The sequence below is a fragment of the Chamaea fasciata genome, unplaced genomic scaffold (assembly GCF_029207755.1).
Source record: "Chamaea fasciata isolate MVZ Bird 193981 ecotype frontalis unplaced genomic scaffold, bChaFas1.0.hap1 SCAF_7, whole genome shotgun sequence".
NCBI lineage: Eukaryota > Metazoa > Chordata > Aves > Passeriformes > Sylviidae > Chamaea > Chamaea fasciata.
The window spans coordinates 2,641,516-2,661,653 of NW_027094092.1; the positions used below are offsets into that span (position 1 = coordinate 2,641,516).

Here is a 20,138-nt window from a genome sequence, read left to right on the forward strand (position 1 = left end):
CCTTTGGGGCTCGACATCTCTGGAGCACCAGTACGGGGGGGCAAACATCTCTGGACTGCAAATTAAATTCTGGTCCCTGCAGCAGTCATAAAATACAAACTTATTAAAAGTTCTACCTTCTTTCCCCCCAAGGGAAAAGAAAAAGTTTGGAGTTCAGTACAAGACTTGAACCTAGCTTGAAATTTCCCTCCAAAAGCAGGGTGGATTGAAAGGTCATTCCAAATATGAAAAGGGTTGGTCACTTGCTCACTTCCTATTGATGAAACAGCTGTGCCTGCAGTACATTTTATCTTTTTTTTCTTTTTTTCATTTCATGTAGTGTAGTTTCCTCCACCTGCTTTACTAGTTCTTACTAGCTTCTCTTCCAGAGTCTGTATTAGGCTTAAACACCATGAAAATATGCACACAAGCACATCCATGACATGAATTTTTTAGGTATTTCACTGATGTATCTTGGTCTGTTATTTTAATTCCATTCCATCTAATTCTAGACTCATTCCCATCCCTGGAAATTATTTTTGACTATCAATGCATGGCTTGCTTTTCATAATTTAATTAGGATACCAACATCTCTTCAAAACTGAGGTTTTCCTGGGTTTTTTAACTCCAAAGGCTCTTTCTTTTCTTCTTCCAAATTTCTGGTATAAAAAGAAATGTGGAGATGAGTTTTCTGTTGTTTTTTTCCCCACATTTCCAGCATTCTCCTATTCCATCAACACAAATAAGTTACAACTGGGAGTGGGTTTTGCTCTGTTTTGCTTTAAGTTGTACGTTGGGAAAATGACTCAGTGGAACAGCTGGTTTTGTGGTTAGTGTTTTTGAAATGAATCTCTCTGTGGATTACACAATACATCATGCCTTAAACACAATTAGTGAGGATTCTATTTTACTGCCTTAAATTATAAACACAAGCTGATCAAAGCAATTTTTCATACTGTGTGTAGGTTCAGAGTGTCAGGCTGCATCTCTCTACACAAACAGCCAGCCTGAATTCTCAAAGGATGGCAGAAGGTTGAAATGTACTGTTTCTACTAAGACAATTATTTAAGAATGACAATTCAGATGAAACAGTCCCAGTCCATTCCAAAATAAAAATAACTTAAAAAAAAAAAAAAAAAGTGGAAAAGTCAATACCTTCTGCCCCTGCTGTGAGTCTCATCCTCACCAGCCAGACAGATTAAATTTCCACAGTGGGGGGAGTGACACTGCAATCCATTTCACACAGGGGCTGTCCAGTTTATTTTGCATGCTGCAGACAAATTTCAAACAATTTTAGCCAGCATGGCCCTTTCTGTCCTTCTCTGAGTCATATGAAGACAAAGCTTATTAACAGTGGGGACAGCACAGCAGCTGCTTGGAATTACAGCAAAGAGTTTTTCAGAGCTGAAATTAATTAAAGAAATTCCTCCCATGCATAAAAAGAACTTGGGAGAGAGTAGAATGGTAGTGCTTGATAATTTTTGAATATTTATTGGTAAACAAATCCTGCAGTGGAGGCAGAGAACAACCTCTTTTTGATTAAAAAGCTGAGAATCAAGGATGCAGAAGTGAAAGAAGGCCTTTAGAATAAAGCAATTTTTCTTGGATTCCCTGGAGAAGAAGCAAGAAATACGTCAGAGGTCTGCAAAACGGCCATTTCTTTCAAAGAACTGATTCAAGTAAATGACCCAGCGCTGAAAGAAATGAGAAACTTGGAGATATCAGAAGGCAGAAGATTAGAAGGTGAGAACAGAAGACTGCCCAATGATAAGGGTGTGTGAATATGAAAGTGAGGAACAATTTGAAAAGCAGACCAGCAGTCCCCTACCTTACCTTGAAGATGACTTTAGCAGAGGAAGTTTTCTAGAGAACAGACACCGTGAGCAAAAACACATGAGAGCAATATAAACTGTTTTTCATTTGGAGAGTTTGGGGGGTTTTAATAAAATATATATAACACCATTAGCTCACAGCTTGCTTGCACAGAAGCTGGGCAGTAAACAGTGCAGGACACAGCATGACAGGGGAGTGTTTACCCATCACCTTGGTTTCACTTCTTCCTGACTCCTTTGTGTCAGGGAGAAGTTTTTGTATGAAATTTTTCTTTCTGTGGGTGGAAAAGGGACCATCATGTATCTGTCTTATTTAAGTGGAAGACAGTAGCCTAAAGAGTAGCACTCTAAGCTTCTCCCTTTCATCAGACAGTAATTTTCACATCCTGCATGCCCGGCTGGCACTTTTCAACAACAGTGCAGATCCATTGTGAATAGCTGAGGTGAGCACAGTTGCATGTGAAGAGATTTTTAGCTGCATCCTGGAGCTGCTTTCCTATTAGCCGCTTGTACTGTTACATACTGTATTTTCTGTATAATTTTTACTCCATCTTTCCAGATGTCTCAGTTTTTCTAAGCCTGTTTATCTGTATTCTCCTGTGGTGGCAGTACTCATCTGATGCCAGTGATTTCCTCTGCTTTGTAATGAGAGCAGGGTAAGTCTTTACTTTTTTGTCTTCACAGAAATGAGATCTGCAGCACAGAAAGCATTCCTCAGAAATCCAGCTGCCTCTAAATTCCCTCTGTGAATGCCAAGACACCACCTAAGCATCTTGACATGAATCCAAGCCAAAATTTCATCATTCTACCTCTGTCATCATGGCTGCACTAAGAGCTGAGCTCCCAAATTCCAGCGTATCAGAATACTTGGATATTGATTATGGTGGTCCCCACTAGCAAAGGCGGCCTCTTGACAGACAGAAAACAAAAGGACAGACCTCCAGGGTGGCCCCAGATTAAATACTCTTGAGACTTGGTAGCTGCCTCTAATTCTTTGTCTATTGAGACTGTGAGTTCATGGGTAGAGGGCTCAGGAAGCACTGCCATTATTTCCATGCAGCTCCAACAATCAGGAATTCAGCTATGGTTTCCAGAAAGGATGCAGGCTCTCTGAATATTTTGCTTACAGCATTCTCTTACAGATATTCTGATGCAATAATCAATTCTTGATCAGGTTTCCATGTTTTAATGCCCTTTACTAACTTCCACCTTATTCAACTACTATGCTTATCAGCATAGTTTTTTCTGGTTTGGGTTTTTTTTTTCTGGTTTGGTTTGTGGGTTTTTTTTGGTTGTTCAGTTTTGGTTTTTTGGGGTTTTTTTTGTTTGTTTGCTTTTTGTTTTTTGTTTTTGTTTTTTGGTAGCGATCACAAGGTTAAAAATTATGTGGAAACAGCAATTGAAATGGAGTTTTCTACCTACAGATCACAGCATCAGTTGTTACCACAGACTGGAGAGAAGAATGTGGCCTTTCTGTCTGTGACAGATTTTATTACAATCAGTGCGGTTAAAAAAAAACCTCAATCCTTTTATCAAAAAACTCAGTTTGGTCATGGCTGAATGCTGAATATTTTTACATCTTTTAACTTACATTTTAAAGTAGATCTGCTACACAGAAAAGAAAATTCCCACTTTTTATGTCAAGATATTGTATGATAGGAATTTAAATTATCTTGTCTTTGGATTCTCCTGCTAAAGAGAATCACAGAACCTTTGGGCAAGGGACCCTTCAGATCATTTAGTTCAACACCCAGCCCAAGCAAGGTCACCTAACACAGAATATGCCCAGATGAAATTCCTCCAAAGATGGAGACCTCCCCAGCCTCTGTGGGCAACCTATTCCAATGTTTGGGAAGAACCAAGTAGGTTAATAGCATAATCTTACCTTGGTAGGGATAAAATACTAAGTGGGTAACATTTTTTAAATCACAGTAAGCAAAATTTCAGTAACATTGTAAGATATAACTGGATTTGTAAATTATCTAGTAAAAAAGAGAAATAAAATTATGCTTCTATTTATATTTCAAAGGTCTTTTCTATAGATCCACTTAATACAAACTTTTATATTGACTTTGAATAAAATCAGAGATTGTTCTAGAAGAATTTCAATTGTCTTGAACTTTTACATACATGTTGTGTGAGTGTTGTTCAGTATGGGAGGATGTAAGACCAAAGACACATGCATGATGATTCCACTCAAATGCTGACAGTACCACATTGCAGGCCTGTGACTTGTTTTTTCTGGAATAAAATGGTTGTGCTTTATCCTCTAAAACTCTGATGCTGAAAAATCTCACCAAAACATTAGACAATCAAAGTACAAAAATGTGGTGGCTTTGTCTTTTCATATGTGAAACAAGTATTGAAATATCATTTTTTCCTTCTTGCATTCATTAATTTGGATTGCTATATTTTATACAAAATAGAATATCTAAATTAGCCAACAATGGGAAAGGTCAGTTGGTAACGCAGAACAATTTACGTGTCTAGACACGCAACTGGAGTTGTGGAGTCAAAAAGCACAAATTGCACTGTTTGGATTTGTGTGACTCCAAAAGATTCAAATAAGAGACAACATATGATAAATAAAACCCAACTGAACTGGGAATTTCTCACCATCCAGGCACAGAGAGGAAGTTTAATCAAAAGAACTGCTGACCAAGAACGTAATTATTTAGACAATCAAGTTGCTGGTTGCCTGGATGTGACTGGCGTTCTACCAAATGAACTCCCTCCCCAACAAACTGGCTGTAATTTGGTTTAACTTGAGGCTGAAAGGGTTTCACTGGAAATCCTAAGTGGGAGAGTTCTTTCACACATTTTTATCAAAGTAAAACAAGCTTTCTTCTCTCTGCTGATTTACTCTCCTGGTTTTAATAAAATGACTACTCCAATATTCCAGAATTACTGTAATACACGGTTGATCTGTTGGGTTAAGTTTGGCTAGCAAGTGGTGAAACAAATCTCAGCAATTCAAAATCTTGCAATACAGATATTTTTAGTCCAAGAGAAGCAATCTTTCCCTATTTATACCCAACAAATTTCAAAAGGCATTCAAATAAAATAATAAAGTTAATTTTTTTCTGAATAATCATATTACTAGAGTATAGGATATTTTGGGACAGATCAATCTTTCTAAAGATGATTATGTCTAAATTCAGTGGAAATTTCAAGCTGTCATTTCCTGAGGGGGGAAAAAACTTCCTCCTTTCATTACTGTTTTGTTGTCTGGGGGGAGATTTTTAAGAAATATGTTTAGAAGCCAGGTTTCTTGAAAAGCAATGAAAACATCAGTTCCTACTTTGTAAATCCTAGCTGTGCTTTTGACAGACTAAATGGCTTTTCTTTTGTGCAAATACATCCATGGAGGTTTTGTAGCCATCATTTAGGTCAGTGGTTCTACTGCACGAGCAGCTGGAGGGTTTTTTTTTAACCTAGAAGTCGAAGACCCTAAGTTTTTCAGAGGAGAAGTGTTCTTAGGATCAAGTACCTGAAGCAGTTTTAACCTGGTATTGCACTGTAGTTTCCTCTGTGCTTTGTGAGTTTTCCTTAATTAACATAACTGGCATTTGTTCAGGACAGAAGCTGTCCCTTGGCAAAGACTCCTGGGACAGAGGAGGAATAATTCTCAGCTAATGTATTCTTCTCTGAAATGCTGTTAATTATCCTTAATACTCTATTTAGAAACTTTCAGTGCAATTCTTTAAAGGAAGGCAGCTGAAAACCAAGGGAACGAATCTAAAATTATATTTTATAATTACATTCAAATATAATTATATTCAAGTTATGTTACATTTTGTAACCCATACATGCTCCAGGTGTGTCTGACCCTGAAATTTATGAGCGTGGACCAACAAAACAGGCGTAAATGAGATTAGTATCGGGGCTTCACATGGCAGTAACATTTTCATGCTCTGCGAATGTATTTGTAGCTGGGTCTCACTGGTATTTGAGGCTGTTATTAGCTTTTAGTGATTTTATTTTATTCCCTGGTTGTGTGTTCTACATCTTCTAGGTAGGCTTTTGGGTATGTAAAGCTCTCGTGTTGGGTGAGACATTGTTCTAATCCTCTGAGTGGCTTGCAGATCTTTTTATTCCTGACAAGTGTTACAAATTCCAGTGTATCAGCGTGTGCTTTAGCTTCATCTGCTTTGCTTTGGTTACAAATTTGTTTAATGTTTCTTCCCGGTATTGCTTATCATTAACTAAGTCTCATAAATGTAATCTTAGTAATTCCCCAAGGTACTTGTCAATTTGTTCAAACCTTCATAAATGTCACAGCACAATTTCAAGATGAAATCAGAACTACTAAATGGCCATATAAAATACTCACAATGACAAGTGCAAAAGCAGTAAGAGATTTGTTTGTGCAGAGTACTTTTCTAGCAGGAATTGCTGTGATACAACTCAAAACTAACATGAGATTGACATAACAGTTTATTGATAAGATGACTAAAGTTTTAAGAAAAAAAAAAAAAACAACTAAAAAAACCAACCAACAAACCAAGAAAACCTAAAGCAAATTGTTCAAGGACATTAAATAACAAGAAAAAAAGTACTCAAAACATAGTAAGTTACACCTTCTTTTGTTTTGCTTATTAAGAAGAAAAGTTATGTAGACAGAATGTCTTGTTTCTAATTCCAGTAAGGTCACTTTGTACTTAGACAGTTGATTAATTACAATAAAAATTGTATGAGAACGTTTTCTAAGAAGAATTTATTACTGTTTGCACACCAAATCTCTAATATATTTAGTCTGCATTAATGTAAATTTCTTTGACAGCTTAGCTGACACATAATACTGTGCAACAGTTTGTAAGTGACAAAAAAGCCTTTACTTATCAGACAGCAGGCTGAATGAGCAGTGATTTTTTAAGGCAGAGTTGAGAGGAGTCGAATGTCCAAGTGTGGTGGCTTCACGTTCACTGAATTTTGTTTGCCAACTGGGAGACAGGATTTTGGGAGCAAAAGGCGAACCAGGCTCAACTTAAAAGTAAAACAGATAGATTTTATTAACATACACTAAGGGGGGAAAAAAAGAAAAGAAAAGGAAAAGGAAACTTTCAAAACCCTTCTCTTCCCCCCACAAGTGTTCAGTTTTCTACAAACAACACAGAGACAAAACCTGTGACATTCAGTCAGTTTCACCATTTAAATATAGTCTTTTATCAGTTCTTCAGGAGAGGAGTCTCTTGTTTACCATGGAATTTTTTCGCACTGACAACCTAGAAAAAGTTCTCTTGTGGGTTGGAACTCTCACAGGAACAGCCGCCTGGGGAAACCTGTTTCCATGTGGTCTCCTCTCATTAGCAGTTTCCCAAGCTGCTTATGGGTTGTGGAACTCAGGCATCTAGGGTGTCACCTTTAAAGGTAAGCAACTTCAAGGCAAAGGATTTTTCATCTCAAGGAAGAGATGTCTTCTCACTTCTTTCACTGGTGCAGGAGCTTCCCATCTCTCTCGCTCTCTGTTCAGGCATCTCATGGGACCACAGGAATCACAAATTCTAATGAAATACAGCCCATCACAAACACCCTGTCTCAAAAATCTCCAAATCATCTCCCCAAATGCGTATTTTCCATGATGTAAAGGACAACCTACCTATAGAGTTCATTTCCATAGCTCAAACAAGAAAGTCCAGCCAACAGACAACTCCTTCATCCTTCCTCTAATTAATCCTTTTCTCACTCTCTCCATCTGACTGTTACGCTAAGTCTTCTCTAAGATCAATCACTTTGTCTGTTCTCACTCTGGGAAGAGCTAGATCTCTAGAAGTTCCATCTCCTGGCAGGAAGGACTTCAAACTTGCCCAGGCCTGCGGTGGTCGTGTGATCTCTGCCGGGCGGCAGCCGGGATTTTCAAAAGCCGCAGGAATGGGGGAAGAAACTGAGGCCGGCAGATCTCAAGAGCAGCCAGGGTGCTGGAAGGCTCCTGCCCCTGTCACTGTTAGGGACACGAAAGAACCACACTCACTCAGGTTGAGAGATGAGCAGAGAAAAGGGAAAGCTTATTATGATTTGGGGTTTAAATAGGATTTGGGATTTGATCAAGGATTGGGAGATGAGAGGAACCACCTCTCCAACCCCAGTGGTCAATTCAGCAGTCCATCACAGAGAGGCATGCGAAAGCAATCTACTTATGTTACATTTGTGAGAGACTCCAGTCCAAGTACGTAAACAATCAGAAGGCTGAAGAATCAGGGCAACATGCCCCCACCCCTCGGTCTCACTCAGGGCAGGTCCAGCTTGGAGCGGCTGCAGCCTCCCCTCCGCCTGCTGGGGAAAGGGCCCAGACCCACGGCCAGCCCTCGGGACAGCTCCCCCCCACATACGGGGACCATCAGGGTGTTTTACAGCTGCTAAAAAACAAATCCAGGCCGGGATGGAGGCACATCATCCCCTCTCCCGACCCGAGAGTCACCGGGCCAGGTGGGAATCCCGTGAAAGCCCGGGCATGGGCAGGCGAGGCTGTCTCAGCCCCCTCCAAAGGAGAGAGAGAGCCGGGACTGCCTCACCTCCTGTGAAAGCAGAAAGGAGAGAGAGATGCCAGGCTTCGTTCTAGCTTTTAAGGCTGTGTGACCCAGAGGCGTATACCTGCATGCAATTGGCTATTTTAGTTGTCAATTCAAAGCAAATCACAAATTGCTCCTCACCTTCTGTGCTAAACCAACACACCAAGGGCTTGCAATTTTCCCTGCCATCCTGCAACAGTATCCACTGACAAAGGATGATGTTGTTCCTCCGGTGGAAACTAAAGCTTCTGCTCCACAAGTGGCATGGACACGAAGCAGAGTAGAAAAAAGAATTCTTCATGTCTGCATATACATGACTGCAGTAAGATTTTCCCAGGTTCCCATGCCTCATTCTTGGTTCTTTTTGCTAGTTACCGAATTCTCCTTCAATACACACTCCACACAACCAATAAAATGTGCAAAATAACTGTGCTCCTTTGGTTTTCTAACTTTGGGTGTAAAATATTATAAAACTAGGGGAGGGAAAAAAAATCCATAAATGGAAATATAACAGAAGAGAGGACAGCAGTTCTAAAGATACCATGCCAGACTTTCAAGTACTCTGTTTATGGAGATGGCTTTAATGGCTCTAATTTACCCTGTTAGGAACAATCATGGAGAGTGATACATTTGCAGGACAGGAAAAGTAGCTGGACCAAAGGAACACAAAATCTTTTAAAAGCCTTTTGGCATTTGAGGCATGCTTGTGTCTTGTTAGCTAAAAGGGAAAGCTGATGATGTTACACGTGGGAAAGAAACTTCGGGGGTAGACACTCACACTGCAAATTCCTGTGACCGTCAGGCCTGTGAGGTCCTTCACGGTGAGCAGTTGTGTTTTGTAGGGGTAAAATTCCTGTGACGACGTCTGCTTCCTCTTTGCATGTGTTAAATCACAGAATCAGATTATTTATTCCAATTATTATTATTTATTTATTATTTATTATTTATTTATTCCAAGAAAGCAATTAATATGATTCATTTAGACTTTTCCTTTTTTTGCAGGATTCTTCGCAAGGCGAGCAGAGCTGTCAGTTAATGTTTTGCATATGTTTATCCTGTTTTTTTTTTTTTTTAATGATATGCAAAATGGAAGTTCATGCAGCAATTGAAGAATTTACCTTCTCATCTAGTCATACAAAATGACTAGTCACTTTTGGCAAATACAGTGTATGTTCTCTCATTACCAGAATGAAAGGTTTTAATAGCCAAATGAATGATGGAGAAATGAATAAAGAATAACCTAGGAGAAATCTTTTGAGCAGAAATTTTTTTGGATAAATTGCGCGTGTTAAAAGTTATGAAACCGTCAAGATTTGTGAATGTTTTAATGACTAAGCCATCCGAGCACAGAGTAATCTCGAATATTATGACCCTATGAATAATAATGAAGAGAAATTGCCATTTATTTCTGCAGTATATAGCCAGCAGCAGGAAGCCCCCAGGTTATGGAAGAGCAAACAGCTTTTTTGAACCACGCCAATAAGCTCCAAGTTCTATTATAGTTCTTGAAAGCCCAGTGAGTTGCAATAATAAAAAAGTGTTTTAGAGTGCTAAAGGAAATGACAGAGCATCATTTCATTTCCCATTTGTATAAAACTGTACAGTAATATCCTACCAAAGTGCTCAAAGCAACAGCTAGAGAGATCATAAAATCATTGGATGGCTTGGGTTGGGAGGGACCTTAAAAGATCATCCCATTCCAACCCCTCTGTGCCCTCTGCAGGGACACCTTCCAAAATTTGTGAATTAAATTAATACAAAGGACTGGGAGATGTGGACAGAGCACTAAAGGGTATGAAGGGTTGTTGGAGCTTTAGCAAAATTTAAGTTTCACATTAATGCCTAAAGACTAAATATATACACACAAATCTATAACGTGATAAATATGATTAAAAGATACTTTCACAGAGACAGCCAAATGCTCAATAGGAGTTGCATTGCTCATATAGTTCTAGGCAAAATCTCTATTTTTCTTTCAAACTTCCAGTCTTTTTTCTACTAGGAGCATTCAATTTCACATACCAGTGTTCTCTCCTTCTAGATAATCTTACTTAGTGGAAACCCTTAGCCTTTCTGATTTTGAATGACCTAACAAAAAAAAAAAAATTGGTTTTGAACTTTTCCTAATTTGTTGGGGTATTTTGGTTTTTAATTTAAATAAATATGTAAGAAATAAGAAGACAGTATTACTTTCTGGACAGTTTACATAGAGTAGAAGTGCAAGCTTCTCTTTAAAGTCAGATTGCTTACAATGGAAACGAGGTCAATTATTTCATTATCTTCCTTTTCAGAATCAACTACTCTAAGCCTACATTATGGGAGTTTGGCACTCCACAGTGGTTCAATATTTACAATACTTGCTTTACATTTAAGGAAGAGCCAAAATTCATTTGCTTTCTCTATACTGGCAGATCATGAAAAAGTGGTCACAAGTGTTGAAACCTCACAAGGGACTTCAAGAAGTTTGCCTGCACAGACTGATATGGATAAAGAGGAAATTTATCACTTACTACCGTCACAAATCACTAGCATCTTAAGCCGATTAAATAGCCTGATTTTTCTTTTAGGAAGGAGTTGCTGGCACAAAGGGAAATAAAAGCAGCCTTGAAAGCATTTATCTTTCTCAGATCAGGAGCCAGATGCACTACAATGCTCACATTGGCTTATTTTAAAAGTATTTCAGCCACGGCGAATGTATCCTGTGTCTGTTGTTCTTTGTGAACTTAGGGCACCCACTTGATAAAAGGAAGATTTTTGGGCTCATCCATAAGCATTAGGATGTGATGGAAGCCTTACTGGCAGAGATATTTGCTACAGGAAAGATAATGAATTAATAATTTACCATTGAATCACGGTCTACTATGAATTCACTGTTAGAAAAAAAAATATGGAATATATATTTATATGCTCTCCACTACTAGAGAGCAAAAGAAATAACTTAAGACTCTCAGACTTATGAGTAGGTAATTCTGGAAGTCATAAAATAATAGAATCATTTGGCTTGGAAAAGATTCTTAAGATCAAGTCCAAATGTCTTGTCTGTCGACAGCACTGTCTAAGAGAAAACTGCAGAACAGATATGAAAACAGAGAAAATCAAGAGAAATCTAAAGTGAAACATCTTAGGAATGTAGCAGCTAAAGAACAGAACTGAGAAACAGATAAGATAAAATTATCATTCAGGCTGCTCTTCTGCTTTTTCATTCCTAGACACGGATTATTTTGAAGCTGAGATGCACTTGGAAGGCTTCCTAATTTTGGCAAATCTGAATACAGAAAAGAACTTCAACTTGTTTATTTTTGCAAAGCATATACCAAAGAATGCATGCTTGGAGTAAGATTTGAATATATCCGGATTTCTGTTTTCTTGGGTTTAATTGTACAACCATGCAAGACATTTTATTAAAAGAAGTGTGTAGAAAGAACAAGTAGCAACAACTCTTATGAACTGAATCACTTCATCACTTAGTTGTGAATGTAAAATTGAAACCGGAAAGCTTGAGGAGTTTTTCTTATCGCATTTCTCCCTTCACAGTGGGCAGGAGGCATCCAAATGTGCATCTTTCTCAGGGAACAGCAAACTGAAGGTACTGTAGTTCACTGAGGGATGAATTCAGGGCTTTACTCTCTCCAGCTGCTGATTTAAGGACTTTGATTGAACTACAACAGATTAAAAAGAGGGAAAAAAAAAAACCAAAACAAACAATATGATAATAAATGTGAACCATGCACTTCAGCATCAATGAGGCAACCGTGGGATTGCTGCTCTCCAACATAAATGACAAAGTTCACGGATGGGATGCAAAACTTTTGTCACTGACTCAGGAAGATAAATGTATTAATATGCCCTTAAATTCTCTGAGTCAAATTGGGCACCTATACCTGGAGCAACATGGCCCTGCCACACAGCCAAAGGGGCACGCTCAACAAATCACTTACTGTGAAAAGGTCAGGAGCTACTGAGAACCTGCTGGATTCATAAGGAAAACAAATCTTTAGAAGGAGACAGGTGGGGACAAGGGACAAAGATCAAAGTCAATATAACTCTGTGTGCTGTCAACTTCCACCTTTGCCAATCCCTCTTATACCTTCCTGTTAACAACACCCACAGCTTTGTACCCATGGAATAATAAAACAGAAATGCCACAGTATCAATAACCAGTTCACTACAGCCAGAAATTCTGGCAACCCTCAAGATTAAGATACTTCAGCATTTATGAAAAACAGCCTATTTTTGCCCTTTCGCCTCTATGTAAAAACCAGACATTCTCCAACAAATGCAGTCCTGCAGGATGGCCTGCTGTCTTTGAAGCTAATTTATTTTTCATTCATCTTGACATAAAGGTCAAGACAGTAATGCTTCAGCATCTCAGGGTTTTAAGGCTGATAGTAACTTCACCAAATGCCTTAGCCTTGCATCTGTCTGGACGTTTCAAAAGCTGCAAGGGGCCTCACGGTGGATTTTGCACCTAAGAAAAGCAGGAGGCGTTTTTATTTTACATGTTTAAAATCACTGTGAGCCACAACTGAAGGAACTTGTGAACATCAGAGACTAAGGCCAGAAAAAGGATCAGAAGTTCTTATGCCATACAAAAAGTCATTTATAGCAATGGCTGCATGTTGAACCCTATTTAAGATTACCGACCACTTTAAAGAAGTGTGTTGATCTGATGCACGTAAAAATATCCAGTAATTAAAAATATGAATGGTTAATATTTTAAAACTGTCCTGAAGATTTTCTTCTATTTCCCTCTATGAAAATGAACAGGCACACTTCATACTCTCCATTTTTCCAGTACTGCAGATGAATCCACACCCATTTACACTGGTTTGTGTGTTCAGAAGTTTCTCCTTTGCTTTCTGTTCTCCCTCTCTCCATCCCTCCCCTCTGTCATACACACTCACACATGACCATCCCAAGTCTAAGATACATCAGCATGAGAGGAAAGAAAGATTCTGATGTATTAAATACATATAAATTGACCACCGATGTAGGCTTAATAAATGATGTTGCCTGTAGGGCTTTGGTGGTCTAAAAAATGACTAATGATGAGCAGGCTGTATCTGTATGGCTGGAGCCACAGTTCCTTGCTCTGTTTTGCTGGAGCTGTAAGGAGCTGTGTGAGCAAGCTTCCCTCCTTGACCTTACAGGTTCTGCTCCACCATCCCTGGAGGTGTTTAAAAGGTGTCCAGACATGGCACCTTGGCACTCAGGGACAGGCTTAGTGGTGGAATTTGCAGTGCTGGGTTAAGAGTTGGACTCCATGATCTTAAAGGGTCTTTTTCACCCTGAAAGATCCTACACTGTGATTCAATGAAGAAATCATCAGTCATCAGTCACAGTGACCTCAGAATTACAAGGCTAAACCATCTAAGGACCAATGAGACCCTGATTTAAGGAGTCATTTAATTACTCTTCAGGAGTGATAAAGAAAAGGAATTGACACCTTTCTTGTCCAAGACTCCAGACCACCTCTCTGATGCACAGCTACTTCATTAATGTCCATTAACTTAGAATATGCCTCTTGACCTCTTGGATTATGACATGAAAGTCCATTAGAAATATTTTTCTCTCGTGCTTTCAAATATCATATGAACAGGAAAAGATACGAAAATCCAGATTTTTAATTGGAAAGACGTTAATTTATAATGTTTTAAAGAACAATTTGCAAGCTATTTTTTCAGTCTTTATTTAAGTTTAGTGACCTCTGCTAGATATCTGACACGTGACACCCTTCTGTCCTTATTTAAATAATCAATGAATCTGCCATTGTTGATAAGTAATTTTTTTATTTATTTATTTTTAATCAAGATTTACTCATTAAAGCTGCGAGAAAGGATCAAAATGTGCCTGGATACACACAGTTAAAACCACTGTGAGTAAATCTGTATCTGAAGAATGTTAATGGAATGTAAACAGCGCAGAAATGTGTTCAGAAACCCTAGTGGATATTTGAAGAATTGTTTGTTTTTCTATTCACAATAGCAAGTAGACTGTAGGACAAAGCTGTTAAATTTTCTTAGTGATTAAACTGTTTATCACTAAGTAGCTTCTCCCTTTATAAATGTCAAAGTTACTTAAAGGTCTTTTTAGAAATAGGAGCAGAAAGCCAAGATGCAGCACAGTTCTCAAGGTGAGCGTTTGTAAAAGAGTTTGAAAAGTTAAAAATGGAACCTGGATCTTCTCACTCCTCACTGTGAGTCCAGAAACTTTCCAGTTGCTTCTAGAGAAGCGTGATGCCACTGAGTAAAAGGGACGCAGGGAGTCTGACAAGCATTGCTTAGCACACAAGCAAGGTATTGACCACTAGACAGATGGGATAGCTCTTTCAAATAATCCAGTTAAAAACGAGTTAATTAAATAACTGAGTCCTGAGAGAGCTGTCATCTCTCCAAGTGCACCTGCTTTCTGGGAGGCGGCAGGCACACGGCCAACACGTGAAGCACTGAGAGGATGAACAGATTTTGGAGAAGGAAAGTGATACAGGCAGCTGAAAAGCCACGTCACTAACCCTGCAGAGTAAAAAACTCATGCTGAGCGTCACTTCTTAGGCTGTAAAACAGAAGATTTTTTTTTTTCCCAGAGTAGATTCCAGGAAGACTGAAATAAAATGAATCATAGAATGGTTTGGTTTGGAAGGGACCTTAAAAATCATCTACTTCCAAACCATCTGCCAAGGACAGGGACACTTTCCAAAAGACCAGGTTGCTCAGAGCTCCATCCAACCTGGCCTGGGACACTTCCAAGGATGAGTCACTCACAACTTCTCTGGGCCTCACCATCCTCACAGCAAAGAAATCTTTCCTAATATCTAACCTAAACTTACTCTCATCCAGTGTGAAGCCATTTCCCTTTGTCCTGTCACTACAGGCCCTTGTAAGAAGTCCCTCTCCCTCTTTCTTGTGGGCTCCGTTCAGGTACTGGAAGGCCACAATTAAGTCACCTTCTCTTTTCTGGGCTGATCAAACCCAATTTTCTCAGCTTTTCCTTGTAGGAGAGCCCCATCTCTCTAATCATCTTGTTGGCCTTTCTCTGGTTAATGTCCTTCCTTTCAAGGATATCAATTATAATCAACATCCGTAATTAAAAAAAAAACTGAAATAGAGGTTTTGATGGATACAGCAATTCTGGAAGATCTAAGCAGAAAATCCTAGGAATGGTATTTATGTACAATCTTAAATGATTGCTACAGTAAAGATGCGTAGTTGTCTTCCATGCCCCAAGTGACGCACTCCATTTTCTTGTGGAATATGCCATTTTAATGGCACATGCAGTTGCTATCATAGTTAATAGCCTCTCTCAAGTTGGAATTCTGCAGATTTCAATCTTGCTGCGCTTTCTTCTGAAGCAAACTCCGCAACGTTTCTTTTATAATCTTTTATTATCAAAACGCCATTTTACATATTACATAAGAACCTTAATCTGATAATTAATTAAATGGAGAATAGCAAAATAATTAACAGGATTAAAAGCAAGATCCAAACTAGTCTGAGTATCCTGGAAATCAGTCCATGGTATTTAGGCTTGCTTTTTAATTTGCAAGAGTTTAAAAAAAAAATAAAATTCCTCTTTTCACCCAGGATTCTGATAGAAGATATTTTTAATGTCTTAGATGCACAATTATTGTCACTATTTGTCATATCCAGACTCTTGGAGATATTTTCTGCTTGCAGCAAGTAGAATCTACACTCTCTACTAGAAAATGTATTCTACTGGATTTGCATTTTCTTTAATTAATTTAATTTAGCTCGATCTGTATCTTACCTCCTGAAATGATTTTCTCCAGAAAAAATTAGAACAGCTAGTTTCTTAACAGGAGGAACTGAAGATCTATGCTTTAGCAAGGACAGCAAGGAAATTTCTGATTAGGTCTTTCTTGAACAATCCACCACCACATGAAAAGAGCAGGCGCTCTCATTCTAAACTTGAGAACTGGACCTGTCCTCCAGCATCCAGCCACTGGATGACAGCAGGAGACAATGCGGCTCTTCATTCCTGGGAAGCAAAATTTTGCAGATTCCTGTTGTTGACCAGTGAGAAGGGCTTCACCTTTTTTTCTTTTTTTCCTTTTTTTTTTTTGTCCTAGACTGTTTCTTGGCAAAGCTCTTTGTTTTATTGAGGATTCTAGACAGTCCATGCTAATTCTGGAGCCTTGGCTGTTTAAACAGAAAATATTGCCAGGATAAACTGGCAGAGGAATTCATGCGAGCCATTCAGTGCTGCTTCTACCTTGTGACCTAGAGGTTGTGGAACAAATACATTCCCTTAAAGAATTCCTGTCCAGTTCCACATGCAAAACGAATTGCTCTGTCTTACAGACAGCACAAGAACTTGTTAACTTTGGTCCATACCCACCCTGGTGCACAGAGAATCCAGCCCCTCTTGCTGTGTCCCACAAGTTGGTACTGGAGCTTGACTTGCCGTGCCTTCACGCACAAGTTGCTGTCCCTGAAGTCAGGGAGATTTCAAGTCCAGGAGGGCCATGAGTTTGGAACATGAGCGATGTTAAAGTCTCTACAGCTTTCTTCTCTGAAGAAAAGTCCCTCGGCACAAAGGTCCCCTTATTTTGAGTTGTGTTTTTGTAAGCAATTAACTCACCATTTTTGAGAACCAAACAGCAAACCAGTAGTGTGCTGTGTGCTTTAGAATAAATACAGTATAGCAATTACAGTTAATTGCATATGAGATTCTCAATGAGACTGGGGATGGAACAAGGGTGACAAGCAATTTACCAGACTGCACTTTCAGTGCCAAAATCAATTACGACATTCCAAATCCTGTAAACACTAATAGCAAACTATGTGTCATTGTGCATCTTTGACTGATGTCCAGCATGTACTGTCTGGTTGGGTTCAGCTATGGGGAAGATGCAGTAACAATTTCTTTAAAAGACAGTCTACAGCACATATTTATAGAGGGAGAACGAAATATTTTCACGTACATATATTGCTGCTGCTGCCAGCTGCTCCAGCGCGTTTAGGACAGACTCTGGATGTCATTGATAGCATAAATACTGAGTAATAATTAATTTCTAGGCAATGCTAACCAATGCAGAATGAGGCTGAATATGAGGCTGAATTCATAGCACCAAGCTTATTATTCAATTTGGCTCACTATTGGATGATAGTACCAGGGGATTACAAATCCCTCTGGGGGTTATTCTGCAGTGAAATACCACCAGTTGCACAGTATCCTACTTCTTCTAAAACAGAATTTCAAATGTGCTAGCTTCACTCAAGCAATAAACAAGAAAGAGAAGATAAACAACCTTACCAGAGAGAGAAATTATAATCACGGGTTACGGCACAGTTTTTTTTAAGATGAGTTCAATTATAATCAGTGATAAACTTTTCACATGATGCACACAAACAAATGGGATGTAGAGAAGGGACCATCAGCCTTGAAACCTTCTTCTTGCAGACTCATGGCTGCTTTTCCTTGGGCCTGTTCCAAGGGGAGAACCACTGCTCTCCTCATGTCCCGCCCAGAATTACAAGGACTGTAAAGGAGATGTTGGTGTCAGCCCCTTGTTCCTAGAAACCAGAACACCACTGCTGTGGGATGCCTAGGAGAACAGCATGGAAACACTGAGCTTTCATGTTTTCTCTCCTCCCCCAAGACTTGCTCAGCTGGATTGCTCTCAGATCTGGGGGGATTCCTTGGCTTTGAAGAACTTAAAAAGTTCTGCTACTTCTAAAGGAAAAACAAACACAATGGATGGTAAATTTATAGCCACAATTTTTTCATCTTCTGGTCTCTGAAAATAGTAATGGGGGTTCTCATTCCTCCAGAGACAGCTACATCCCACTTTTCTTGCTAGCTGGAATACTCTGATGGGATTTGCTAACTTTTCAGCCACTTCAGTGGAATGATTTTAGGGTATTTTTTTTTGAGAACTTGGTACTTTTTTCCTTGTCATCCAACACAGGTGGATAATGCACCCACCAATATCTACTTCTTATCCTGGCTCCACATGGCCCCTCAAAATAAATAAAGAAAATAGGGTTGAAAGAACAAAACAAAATCACTCATCTGATTGCTTGATTATGTTAGGAAAAAATATACCTAAAACTGAATTACATGGACATTACTTTAAATCTTTTCGTTAGACTCAGGTGCTTGTACACATCCTTTCCTCAAGAAGTCCCTGCGATGCCATGTCCTTAAAATCAAAATGTTTCCCACCATCTGGTTGATTCTCAGATGATTCTAATAATTTTTTGAATGACCAAATGTGAGTGTTAGGAAAATAGAAAACTTTTCACTTGTAAGTTTGAAATTACATTCATTAAGAAAAAAACTGACAAAAACAACAAGCACTTCCAAGAACTGCATGTTCCAGCTTCCAGACTTGTGAAAGTTATGCTGTTAGTGGGTTGTTGAGTACAGTTACCCATTGTAATTTCTCTAGAGGACTTTCATAGAAGGAGTGGGGTAATTAATTCTGTAATTATACTAAACATGAGCACAACAAACATTGAGATATACTGAAATGAATAAACAAATGGATATCCTTAAGAGCAAGTAAATAGAGCCAGTAAAAATACACCCTTTATTCCCAAATGTGAGGGGCACACAAACTGGAAATAGGGCACATTAGAAACATGTCCCTCTCCAAGAAAAATATGGTTTTTTCAGCATTTCTGCTCCAATAATGTGAACAGGATTACCATGACCATATTCCTTTCAGTTTCAGTCTCAGAGGGTGTCACACCAAGATGTGCATTTGCAAGGCCATGAAAGCAAACACTCAAAACTCTGAAATTATGCTGCAAATGGGGCAGTAAACGGAAAAATGCTGGGATATGCAAAAGATTACCTAAAATTACCCTGTTAGAGCTGTTGCTGTGTCAGACACGGGCTGGAGTGAGTGGCATGATTTGAGTCTGAGAATATAAATCCAGGCTTGCAAAAAGGTATCATGAATAAATTCCATAGCTAAACATATGAAACCCAGCACAGAAATGGAAGTTTCGAAATCCTCCTTATGCTTTTATTTAGTCCCACTTGAATGTGTATTCCACAAAATCACTGCCTCTGAATCATGGCTTCCTTGCTGATAACAGAGGCACATTTCTATTTGCTAACCCACACAAGGAGGAAAATGTATTCTGTTTATTATTTATAAGAGTGAAGTGCTGAGAGGCCCCAGCAAAGCCCAGGCTCTTATTTTGTGTTTGCTATGAAAATAGATTGAGCCATATTCAGGCAGGCTACTTTCCACCTAAATCCTTGGGCCCACTGTTTTCTCTTGGCCGCTTTTTAGGCCGTTTTCTGCTCCATGCTTTACTGACATCACACTTGAGACATGCCCTGCTTTCTCTGCTGAGTACAGACAGGGCATTTGATGGAATTTTTACTGCATATCAGTACCGAAAAAGCAGCTGAAAGGGTGGAGAAAATCAGCATTGACAGATTCCTACAAGATCACATCTCATGTGCCTGGAAAAATTAAAAAAACAGCCTTAGTTTTCACAGTCCCCAAGCAGTAATCTATTGCAGCCAACTAAAACATGACTCCTGTCTCTAGAAAAAAAAATCCCTGAGTCAAACACATTTGAATTAGCACATTGTTGAGCAGTATTTGATTAGCAGGATTTACAGGCAAGCACCTCCTGTGCTGTTCTGTGTGTTCACAGTCCTCCTCAGCTGGGGTGAAGTCCTTCCGTTACCTTGAACCAAGTGCGTCAGCATCACTCCTTTCATTCAACTGCTGAGTCAGGAAATACTCTGTCAAAGCTTGCTTTTTCACCTTATTTTTTTTTTTTTCCAAAGGCTCACAGGTAAAAGAATAAGCAACATTGGTGTTTTTAAAAAC

General features: G+C 39.0%; 1 protein-coding gene across 4 annotated transcripts in view; it reads right to left on the reverse strand.

Moving 5' to 3' along the window:
- Positions 1 to 20,138, reverse strand: part of SYT9 (synaptotagmin 9) — a 69,793-nt gene that overhangs the window by 37,693 nt on the left and 11,962 nt on the right. Inside the window, exon 1 of one of the 4 annotated variants that reach the window (XM_066187218.1) lies at positions 1,135 to 1,216. The exons of the other annotated variants lie outside the window; for them this stretch is intronic. Coding sequence (XP_066043315.1) covers positions 1,135 to 1,159 — 25 coding nt within the window. The 5' untranslated portion in view covers positions 1,160 to 1,216. Of the gene's footprint in view, positions 1 to 1,134; positions 1,217 to 20,138 lie in introns of those variants that run through there. 4 annotated transcript variants of the gene reach the window in all.